The sequence below is a fragment of the Humulus lupulus genome, chromosome 2 (assembly GCF_963169125.1).
Source record: "Humulus lupulus chromosome 2, drHumLupu1.1, whole genome shotgun sequence".
Classification (NCBI taxonomy): domain Eukaryota; kingdom Viridiplantae; phylum Streptophyta; class Magnoliopsida; order Rosales; family Cannabaceae; genus Humulus; species Humulus lupulus.
The window spans coordinates 28,318,068-28,330,218 of record NC_084794.1 but is presented as its reverse complement, the minus strand read 5'-3'; the positions used below and the strand labels follow the sequence as shown (position 1 = coordinate 28,330,218).

Here is a 12,151-nt window from a genome sequence, read left to right as displayed (position 1 = left end):
ACATGCCAAAATTACAAATACGCCCCTAATAACCAAATGGGGCCCACAAGCATATTTAATTCACCTAAACATGCATTTCTAATCACATAATCATTTAATTCACATATTAGCATAATTAAATAAATTATTGCCCTCTCGGCACGCTAACCAAGGCCCTAAGCCCTATTAGCAAATTTGGGACGCTATAACTATCCCTTATTTACAGAAATTTTGTCCTCAAAATTTACCTGAATAACTCGGGATACCGATCCTGCATATCCATCTCAAGCTCCCAAGTTGCCTCTTCCATCTTGTTGTTCCTTCACAACACTTTCACCAAGGTGATGGTCTTGTTTCGCAATACTTTATCTTGTCGGTCTAGAATCTGAACCGACTTCTCCTCATAAGATAAATCTTGGTCTAGCTCTAGGTTCTCATAACTCAGCACATGCGTAGAATTCGATACATACTTCTGGAGCATGGACACATAAAATACATTGTGAACCCCCGATAGAGTTGGAGGCATCGCCAATCTGTAAGCTACCTCTCCCACCCGTTCCAGAATCTCAAAGGGACCAACAAACCTAGGGCTTAACTTTCCCCTCACCCCAATTCGTTTCACCCCTCTCAAGTGAGAAACTTTGAGAAACACGTGATCGCTGACTTGAAACTCTACATTCTTGCGTCTAAGGTCTGAATAACTCTTCTGTCGACTCTAGAAGGCGAGCATTTGAGCTCTAATCTTCTCAATCACCTCATTGGTCCTTTGAACAACCTTAGGACCTAAATACCTCCCCTCACCCATCTCATCCCAATGGATGGGTGATCTACACTTCCTTCCACATAATCCACCACATCCCTCTTCATTCCCGACCACCAATACAAGGTTATCAAATCTTGGTACATCTTCGTCGTACCCAGATGTAAGGAATAAGGAGTGGTATGAGATTCATCTAGAATCTCTCACTGGATACTAGAATCCATCGGAATGAAAATCCGACCTTTGTACCTCAGTAAACCCATCTCTGAAATAGAAAAGTCCTTAGTCGCTTCGGCTAAGACATCCTCTGTGTGCTCCCTCAACTGGGGATCCTCCCCCTGTGCCTCATTGATCTTCTCAAGGGATGTGGATTGAAAAGTAATGTTGGCTAGCTGATAACCTACCAATTCAATACCTGCTCTAGCCATCGCTTCAGCTAACCTATCTGATATCTGCCTTAAACTGAATAACTATCCTGGGCCTTTCTGACTCAATGCGTCGGCCACCACATTGGCCTTCCCAGGATGGTATAGAATGTCATAGTCGTAATCCTTTACCAATTCCAGTCAACACCTCTGGCGCATATTCAGATCCTTCTGAGTCGGTGTATATTTCACACTTTTCTCCATACAAATAATGCCTCCAAACTTTTAGTGCAAATACCACCGCTGCCAATTCCAGATCATGTGTGGAATACCTCTGCTCATACTCCTTCAACTATCTTGACATGTAGGCTGTTACCTTTCCATCTTGCATCAATACACACCCCGAACCCTATCTGGAAGCATTGCAGTAGACTACAAACTTCTCATTGTCTGACGACAGACTTAATACTGGACCAATGATCAGTCGTCGCTTCAATTCCTTGAAACTGTTCTCACACCGGTCTGTCCACACATACTTAGTCTTCTTACGTGTCAGTTTGGTCAACAATGTGGCTATTCTAGAGAATCCCTCAACGAACCGTCGATAGTACCCTGCCAATCCCAATAAGCTCCTAACCTCTGGTACACTGCTCAGTCTGGGCCAATCTCTTACTGCCTCAATCTTGCTCGGGTCTACCAGAATCTTCTCCTTACTGAGAATATGGCCCAGAAAGATTACTTGGGGTAACCAAAACTCACATTTGCTGAACTTGGCATATAGCCTATGCTTCTTCAATCTCTGTAGTACCAAATGAAGATGCTGCTCATACTATGTCTCTGACTAGGAGTATACCAGTATATTATCAATGAATACGATCACAAACTTGTCCAAATAATCCTTGAAGACCCTATTCATCAAATCCATAAAGGTTGTTGGGGCATTGGTTAATCCAAAAGACATGAACATGAATTCATAGTGTCCATACCTCGTGCGGAATGCAGTCTTTGGTACGTCCTCCTCTTTAATCCTCAACTCGTGGTAGCCTGACCAAAGGTCAATCTTGGAGTACACTGTCATCCTTTGTAACTAGTTAAACAAGTCATCGATCCTAGATAGTGGGTACTTGTTCTTGATGGTCAACTTGTTCAACTCTCTGTAGTCAATACACATCCATAGGGATCCATCCTTCTTCTTGACGAACAACATTAGAGCACCCCACGATGAAAAGCTCGGTCTAATGAATCCCAAATCCAGTAACTCCTGCAACTAAATCTTCAGTTCCTTCAACTCTGCTGGAGCCATTCTATAAGGTGTCCTAGATACTGGCTCTGCCCGTGGCGCCTACTCTATGATGAACTCAATCTCTCGATGTGGTGGCAACCCTAGCAAGTTTGCTGGGAACACATCAAGAAACTCACATACTAATCTGGTCTCATCCGGTCCAACTGAAAAAACCGTAGAGGTATCCAAAATGTTTTCTAGGAATCCTATGCAACCCTCTTGCATTAGGTCTCTAGCCTTCAATGCCGAAATCATAGGTACTCATGGTTCACTCACTGTCCCCACAAATACAAATGGTACCTCCCATTTGGTTCAAAGGTCACCATCATGCACTTGTAGTCAATCGTCTCCCCGTACTTTGATAACCAATCCATCCTCAGGATCATATCAAAGTCATCCATTGCTAACTCAATCAAATCCATAGACAACTCTCTACTGTCTATCTATACTAGAAATGATCTAACTCATTTCCTAGAGACAACTAGTTCCCCATTCAACAACAAAGTCCTGAATCCCCTAGCATAAAAATCACTAGGTGTACACAACTTATCTATCACTCTAGCAGATACAAATGAATCAATAGCCCCTGAATCAATCAATGTAATAAATGAAGAACTGGCACTAGAAATCTGGCTTGTCACGACCGAAGGGCTAGCCTCAGCCTCAGTCTGGGTCAAGGTAAATACTCTGGCAGGGGAAAGTCTGTCGCTCTACTTCGGTTCTTCCTTTCTGGCTTGTGGGAAATCCTTCCTCAGATGACTAATGCTCCCACAAGTAAAGCAGGCCCTGATCCTGCACTCTCCCTGATGTCGTCATCTGCACCGAGGACACACTAGGAAACTCCTCCAGTTGTCTCCCCTGCCTTACGGCCACTGAAAGCACCCCGTGCCATCCTATCTGTGCTAGGAGGAACAAAAGAATCTGGGGCCTTCATCTTCTGCTCACTGGGGCCACTACCCTGGCTAGATCTAGTAAAATGAGGTTCTGTCCTCTGAGAAACCCACCTAGCAGTGCTCGCTCTCCATATCTGATCCTCGACCCCCTCAACTGTAAGGTCCTTCTCCACTACCTGTGCATATGTGGTAGTTCCTGGATCCAAAGTTATCTTAACGTCATGGGTGATCATAATGTTCAATCCCTGCACAAATCGATCCCTCCGTGCCATATCAGTAGGCACCAAGTCTGGCGCGAACTTCACTAGCCAGTCAAACTTCAAAGCATACTTTGTGACTGTCATCCGGTTCCGAGTCAAATTAACGAACTTGTCCACTATTGCAGCTCGGATTGCAACACTATAATATTTCTCATTGAAGATGTTTTTGAATTCTTCCCAAGTCATAACTGCCACATTCCTCCTCTGGGACACACCATGTAGCTGGCGGAGGCTACTCTCTCATTCCCTTCCACCCTCATGAAATCCAGGATGGAAGAAATCATGTACATTCACTGCTCTACTCGCAGTGGGCATGGACCACCATCAAAGGTGAGAGGATGCTGCTTCGTGAACCTCTCATACAAGGGTTCCCACCTATTTTCCATAGTAGGTTGGGCTGACACTGGTGCCACAGCCTATGGAACCTGTAATCCAATACCCCATGGAGGGGCCTGCTGCCTTAACTCCCGGAGCTCAGCTTCCCTTCGATGAAGTCTGGCTTTCATTTTGGCAAACATCTATTGCCAGTTCAGTGGGGTAGGTGGAGGGTCCTGACCCTGGTTATCATCCTCGACCCTATTTCCACGGAGTCTGATTGATCGCTGAGGCATTACTGTAATATTCCTGCAATCAATGACACCGCACATCAGACATGATAACAACATCCAAAACCACCTCCCAATCCCATCAATCAACCACAATCAACAAATCCACATATCACACATATCATATAACAGTCAAGGGGGCCATGCCCTAGTATCATGCATATACACCAACCCATTCATCATGCTCTATCTATACATTTAGGAAAATCGAGCAACTTAAACAAATAATTAATCATATAATTCATTAAATACAAACCAACCCTGAGTCGAGCTTGTCACTGGCAGCGAGCGTACATGTTCGATCGATCTCCATAAACTATAAACCTTGGCACGCTCTGATACCAAGTTGTAACGCCCTACTTCCTTAGAGTCGTTACTATGTGAATTATAAATGTGCCATTAGCTCGCTAATCGAGGTTTTAGGGTAAAAGTGTTACTAAATTGAAACAAAACTCATTTAATGACATTAGTTGTAAAGATTTAGGACATTCATTGAAATCATAAAAAGTTATACAGTTGGGATCCTAAAATACTGTTTAGAAAATGTATTACAACTCAAAAATATAAATACGGTCTACCTAAGCGATAAAATAAACCATTACAATACATTTCCCAAAATAACCCTGGTCGTGGTAGCCAGGTAGGCCGAACATGTACCCGTCGCTCCATGCTCTTTGTATTAATGGTTGGTCAACCTTTCCTTTGCCCTATATGCACCATAGAGCACCCGTGAGCCGAAGCCCAGCAAGAAAACTCAACACATAACATATCACATATCAATCCAATTATATACAGCAAAATAGTCAACAAACTAAACACATAGCGGCCTACGCCGACCCAGGTGCTTTACCAGGCCCTGAGTTCGCGGTCTTCACCGAGCGGATGAATACAACACCTTTGGAGGGTCTCGCCCTAGCGGCTTGCACTCAACATGCTCAACGCTGATCTCGACCCCTTGCCGCACTCGACTTCTTGCCGTTCTCGGCCTTCGCCGTTCCCAGCCTTTGCCGTTCATTCATAAACATGTATAGCACAGTATAAAAATTATAGATATTCACACGTATTTAAATACAAGCAATAGGGTCATGCCCTGAAACACAAAAAATAGGGCCATGCCCTGCTCTACGGGTACAACAACTTTCTTACCTGTGTCCCGAGCTGGTTGATTACCGCGATCCCGAGCACAGTCCTCTAACGCGAGCCTTGTTGAAAACCTAGTCACAACGTATTCATAATAACCATCCATCAAGCCTTAAACCAAATAAGAACTTCAGATTATTAATCATGCCTCTGGGACCTTGAATTCTACTAAACCGGGTAGTAGAATCCTTCCTCAGCCTTAACGTTTGGGTTCTTGAGCTTTAAACCTTCATTTCCCCTTTTTTTTTTCCCATTTTGAGTCGCAACTTTCCTTAAAGGGTCGCGACCCGCTACAAGTCAGAGGGAAAAGCTCTCTCTGCTGAAGGACATGGGTCGTGACGCGCTATACCCTACGCCGCAGTGCCTGGGCAAATTTCCAAGGCCCCGAGACCTCAATATTCAAACGGGTCTTGGGGCCTGATAAATAGTGCCTTGACTTAAGCCTCAAAACTAGAATTCCCACCATTTCTCTGCGTTTTTCCCCGAGACTAAACCAATAATTCTCACTCCAAACATCACTTAAACCCAGAATTGAGCCTAGATTCCCTATCCACACAGCCTAGGCATCATAAAAATCCCATAAACAATTCCATACACTCATAAAACACTCAAAACCAATCTTAGAATCCTCTCACATGCACAAAAGAAGCCACATGTGGTATTTTGAATCTGTAAGGAAACGAAGTATTCGATATGTCCGAAGCAAAAGGCTCGAGCTCCTCATCAGAGTCGTCTGCCTTGTCCTTATTCCTTTCATCTTGAAGGAGTCAGAATGCTCTTTTGAGTTGGTTAATTCTTTCCTGGACCAAGTCCACCGGAGGTTGAGCTTGCATTTGGGGCAGCTGGTTATTGTTTGTGAAAACTCCAGCTCCCTGCCCCAGTACAGGGTTATACTGATTCCCGTGTACTGGCTGCATGGTATCTTTTAGGCTATTCAAATGTGCCCGTAAATCCGGGTTTGAAGGGTTAGCCTGCCCCCAGTTTTGATTCAAACGATCTCGAAGATCAGGGCTGTTGTTCTAGTAATTCCCAGTATTCCTGGGTTCAGTATTATATACACTCACCGACCTACTGAGGTCCAAACTTCCACTCATGAAACTAACATTTCTCTGTGGTTGTGTGGCTCGACGGTTGCGAGGTGGATCTTCCACTGGCCCTCTCACTCCAGTCGTTTGTGACCTCGACATGTGACTTCCTGCTGGATGGGATGCTCTATGTCCTCGAGGAGCCTCTCGCTCGCCCTCGTGTCCGGGTTGAGCTCTCTAGTACCTCTCTCGACTACCACTCTGAGAAGGTTTTTGAGGTGCCCACTCCTCTGTCTGGTTCCTATTGGGAGTCGTCTGGGGTACCTCTCGAACGAGAGATGGGTGCCTTATTGGAGACGGAGGACGCCTTATAGGCGACGGCAGGGGTCTTCCATTGTTGGATCCGGAAGGTCCAGAATTGGCTCGGACTGGCTCCAAGTTATTCTTGAAAGGCTCGAGGTTAGTGTTCTGAGCTGCTGAGGGAGCTCGGTTATTCCCCGTTCCCACAGTTACACTTACCGTAGGATTGCCAACAGTACTAGTTTGAGTATTCCTCCCAGGGCGACTGTTGCCGGTATTTTCTCTAGGCCTTGGCTGGGCCTGCTGGGCCCTTGTTCGGCCATTCTGGCGGCCATACTCTTGCGGGGATGCCCTCTAGTCCTCCAAGGAGGTGCTTGGGCCTCAGCGGCCTACCTGGCCAATTCTTCATTACGCCGTGTGGCTTAGGCCAGCTGTTGTCGATTCTCGAATTCCACAATCGGCACGTACCTCTCGGGATTATAATAAAGATCCTCATCGGGCCTGGAGGTTGGAGTAGGTGGCCCCCTGGAGTCGAATGAGGCGCTTCCTTCATCTGCGCCCTGATCTGCCATAGGTTGCTTCCTAGGCCTTTGCGGGTAGTTCTTAGTCTGAGGAGTTTGTTCCTCAAGGATTTGTGGCAATGGTCATCCACCAGTTCCTGGATTGTTCCTGGCGGCCATTGATGCTATGCAGGAGGTTTCTGATTAAACAATACGGAGATTTGCTTAATGCTCTCAAAGAAAGCACCAAACTGTTGATGCTGTTTTTCGTCAACTTAATTATGAAGAACACTAAAAAATGTTTCTAAAAAAATAGAACTCAAGAACTTTTTACGTGGTTCAGCAGTTAAAATCTGCCTAGTCCATAAGTCAATATTATTTCTCTCTATACTCTCTCAAAGCTTTTTCAGAAAACAATTCGGCAGAGTATTCTCCAATACAATCGAGCGTGATTACAAATGAAATTCCCTATGTTATTTATAGACCTGGTTGACAGAATATCTTCCTCTTATTTTGGGAAGTTATAATCAATCATTCAAATTATGAAATAAATGCCAATAAATACATTAATTACACAATATCCCATGATAATTGAGATTTAATATCTAATAGTAACAAATCCCTAAGGAATAGAGATTTCCTAACAATTGTCGAGTGGAAAACGCATTCCTGAGCTCAATCATAAGGTTGGCGCGCTTTCGAGACCGATCCAGACTTCGAGCTTGTCATTCTAGTCAACCTCCTCCTCAACTAGTGGTTTTATCGAACTCATTCTTCGGTGAAAATCAGTGCCTTCGAGCTTGCAACATAAGCTCGAACAATATAACTCATGCTCGGGTTTTAATAATTGAACAGGCCTGGAATCATATCAAACTATACAAGTGTATAGCCAACACTTGTCGTTTTTGAGCTTAATCTTTTCGAGCCTACATTTTGAGGCTTATTTATTCATTCTCGAAATTTGAGTGTACCAATATGTTTAATTATTTGAACCAATATATATATCTTTTGTATAGTTAGTTATGATGCTTCCGGTGAAATTCTTGGATCATTCATATATGGCGTAGATATCATCAAATCAATTGGTGTAAGTATGCAAATGAATTTGGTGAGGTGAGGCCCATCCTGCATTTGGAGAAGTGGTGGGGTGTGATTCACATGGCCACAAATAATATTCTCCATCAACCCAGGTATTAAGGTAGATTTTTCTTAAAATAAGCCTCACCGACAACTACATCCAACTGAGCTAACTCGGGCAAAGACACTTTTTCTTGGCAGTGATGATAATTATATTGCAGCTTTATTTGATGATCTTATTGTTTTTCTAGTTAGAAAAAGTCAATTATGTTTAATTAGCTAAATAATAAAATAAAAAGAAAAGTCCATTCAGCTTTTTTAAATAAATATAAATTTAATAATAAAACAAGATAACAACCATTATTATTTCAAACTCTTCCTTCTAGGAATCTTACCCAAAATAAAAATTATTGGAGTATCACTCAAGATGGGGCCCAGAGGCTAGTGCCTGCTCTGCTTTACTAAAAATATCTATGACAAAATTATTAGGGACAGTTTACATTGGCCTACTAACCATTCACTGAGGTTTAGCTATTTCTCTGTCCGATGATACATATAAAATAATTATATTTAAGTGGAAGGTGCATGGGTTTTCCGTTATTTTATTAGAAGGACTTCAATCATTGTTTTTCCTTTTTAAGCTTACTATTTCTCACTCCTCAACTCCATTGGTTTGAATGTCGGTGCATGGTTTGACAATCAATGATGTTAATCGATCTTTGGTCACCCCAGTCGATGTACCAATTCCATCACCGTGTTGGAATATGAATTGGGCAGTTCTTGCCATGTTCAAACACATCTTCACTATTGATTTTGGCAAGCCATTATTGCAGAGAATTATCTCCTTGTTCACCATTTTCCATGAATTGCATCTCAATTCTTTTATGTGTTTTATTGCTTCTTCTTCCGATGTACCTTTCTCTTCCATGTAACACTCCACTGATTTCTTCACATCTCCTCTCTTAATCTCATCCTATAATTTGATGAACAACAGTTAAAAAAAATTATAGTTAGAAATAAAAGAGATTGATGTATAGATAATGACTAATTAATACCTTTGAAGTTCCTAAATCATCACTAAGCCTTGTTATGAGAGATGACCAATAAATAAGCTCAGAGTCAAAATATTTGAACTTGTAATCCAGAGAGGTTTTGCCTATGGGGCAATCTAAGAGTAAAATACAAGCATGAACTAAAGCTGCATGACCACCAACTGAAGTAGACGAATTTTTCAAGTATTCATCCAAACTTGGTGTGTATTCACTATAAAACCACCTTGCTTCTATAAGATATGATTTGCAAAGATTTAACCACTGCAACAAAGAGGGCTAATTAATTAAAGGCATTAAAAATTAGCAAGAACTTGATTTAGCATGATTATTAGCTTATCTAATTTTTATAAGCTCTTACCTCTTCTTTGATGTAGGGCAAAATGTTCAAACCATGGTTTTTAAGAACATCATAGATCAGTTCATTACCAAAATTAAGCATGCCAAGATAGCATATTTTCATGTAAAGTGGAAACTCGTCCCTTATTGCCATTATGTCCCAGCTGCCAAAATAGAGAGAAAAAAATAAAGAACTGAATTGAGGTAAGAACATGAGAAGATAATGATTATATTAAACAAAATTATTGCTTATTTCAGACCTGTTTACCGCATTTGTGAAAAGTTCAAGCTCATCTAATGATCCATATATGTCATATACATCATCTATTGCAGTTAATATGCAAACAAATTTGGTTAGGCCTATTCTGCATTTGGAGAAGTGTGGCTCAGATAAGATTCCCATAGCCCACAAATAATTCTCCATCACTCGATCTCTTGCAAATGGTAGGTTTTCCTTGAATCCCAAATCTCTCCACCACCTATAGTTTCGATTAAAGTTCAAACTTGTTTATGTTAAACTCAACTTTTCCAAGCTTTGACAAAGAATAATTTCTGATCTGAACTATATAATATTATTACCTTCCCAACTCCTTAAGCTCATTCTGATGCAGAGATTGGACCAGATTATAATCCAACTGAGCTAACTCAAGCAAAGTCGCACTCTTTGCCTCATCCATTTGGTACAGATCAATGAAGTTCCTAGTTTCAAATCTTGGCATCCTCCAATATAGTGGAACTTCTAGTGATTGTTTCACTTGCTTAGATAAGAAACTATCCATTTTCCCAGCTGAGAAATATTTCAGCATTTTGGTGGTGAAACTCTTGGCTTCCTCCAAGACATTTTCTTCAGGCATTCCAAGGTGTGAAGCTTCATACAAACTCAAAATTCCGTGCACGTTGCTGCTTAAGCTGTCTAAGAATCTCCCATCTTTGCCTCTAAATCTGTCAAACACATCTACATTCAACCAAACCAGACAGCACACATTTGTTGTTCAAAACTTTCTTACTGAGTTAACAAGTCAACATATAGAAAAAAAAACTTCAATAATATACGTACCAGAGCCAACAAATAAGCCATGTTGTCTAAGAATACGAAATCTCAGTGCTGTTATGTAGAGATTACTAGTTTGATCATCATCTGCATAAATCAAAGAAACAGCTTCTTCGATCTCATTTTCGAAGTGATACTCCACTCCCAATCTTTGGATCGAATCAATTAGCTTCAAGAGTGTACAAGAGTCTTTTCTGGCTCTAAGTGAACTACGAGTAAGTTGTTTCAACTCCTCTAGTCGTTCAGAGTGTAACTCATACTGCAACAAAAGCAAAACCTTAGCTTTATTCTGTGTTATATGCATATATTATTATAAATATATATATATATATCAATAAATATTGAGACTGACATTATAGGGAGTAAAGAAAGAATCGATGTGTTTAGTTTCCCAGATGGTAGGATGGTAACTAGCTGAGCGTCTTTGCTCACTGAAGATTACTTTGAAAGAGGGTTTCTTTGATCGGAGGACTCGGTTTTTTCTTGTGGTTGATGTTGATATTGGCTTTAGTGAAAACAGAGTAGTAAATGAGAAAGACAAAGTCGAAGACATGGAGCTCAACTGACCGTTTAAATTGCCGAATGCTTATAATAAGATAAGACGAAAACATCTTATCTAACGCAGCATATATATAGATTTACGACGCTGGCAGATACAGCACTAATTATTATTCGAAATTAAAAAAATTGATAAAGACGAATTTAAGCACAAAAACTAATAATTGAAATTACTAGTAAATTTTATTTTCTAAAAGAATATTTGATAATTTTTTCATATATTATATTATACTCGCATAATAAAAAAAAAATTATATATAAAGAATTTTCATTTGTTAAGTTACGTGGTCGTTACATTTTTAATGATCTATTTTAATATGTTATCAATATATAAATTTCTACTTTTAGATTTAATTTTGAAAATAAAATTGAACTACTATATATAAAAACTCAGTAAATTATTTATTAATATATTATGAGAAATAGCATAGCTCGAAGTTTACATATTAAAGAAAAAGATCACGTTTTCCATGGGGAGACAAAATAATGAAGATGACGTGGACCGTAATAATGATATTTATCGTCTTGTTGTATTTCTTTGGATATATCTAGTTGAAAAAAATTCTGCTGTCTCCAATTGGCTTGGAATTTTTGTTCATATCTAGTTACCCACTGTATAAATTAATTGAGTAGCATGTATTTTTACAGATTATTATTTTAGTACTTTTTTTTTCATTAATACTCATATATATATATATTTATATATATACATAGATAGAGTAGTATGTATTTTAAAATTATAGGTAATTTAAATTTAAATTTGAATTTGAAACTTAAATAATTAATAGTAGTATTATTAAATTGATAACATATTATAAATTAAATTTAAGTTTAAGGCACTAAATATATAAGATTATAAAATATAAAGTATCAAATATATACGATTTCAAAATACAGAATATCAAATAAGCATTATTGTAAATACATGACACCAAAACAATATTTTACATAAACACAGACAGGGTACC

The 12,151-nt window shown here is 40.1% G+C and overlaps 1 protein-coding gene across 1 annotated transcript; it reads right to left on the bottom strand.

Moving 5' to 3' along the window:
• Positions 1-8,527: 8,527 nt before the first annotated feature.
• On the bottom strand, positions 8,528-11,225 carry LOC133817569 (probable terpene synthase 9). Its single transcript, XM_062250116.1, has 7 exons — positions 10,978-11,225; positions 10,632-10,884; positions 10,154-10,529; positions 9,835-10,053; positions 9,597-9,738; positions 9,242-9,499; positions 8,528-9,159 (listed from the first exon to the last, which is right to left on the bottom strand). The coding sequence occupies exons 1-7, from the start codon at positions 11,176-11,178 to the stop codon at positions 8,839-8,841; spliced, it is 1,770 nt and encodes a 589-aa protein (XP_062106100.1). The 5' UTR covers positions 11,179-11,225; the 3' UTR covers positions 8,528-8,838.
• Positions 11,226-12,151: the final 926 nt, after the last annotated feature.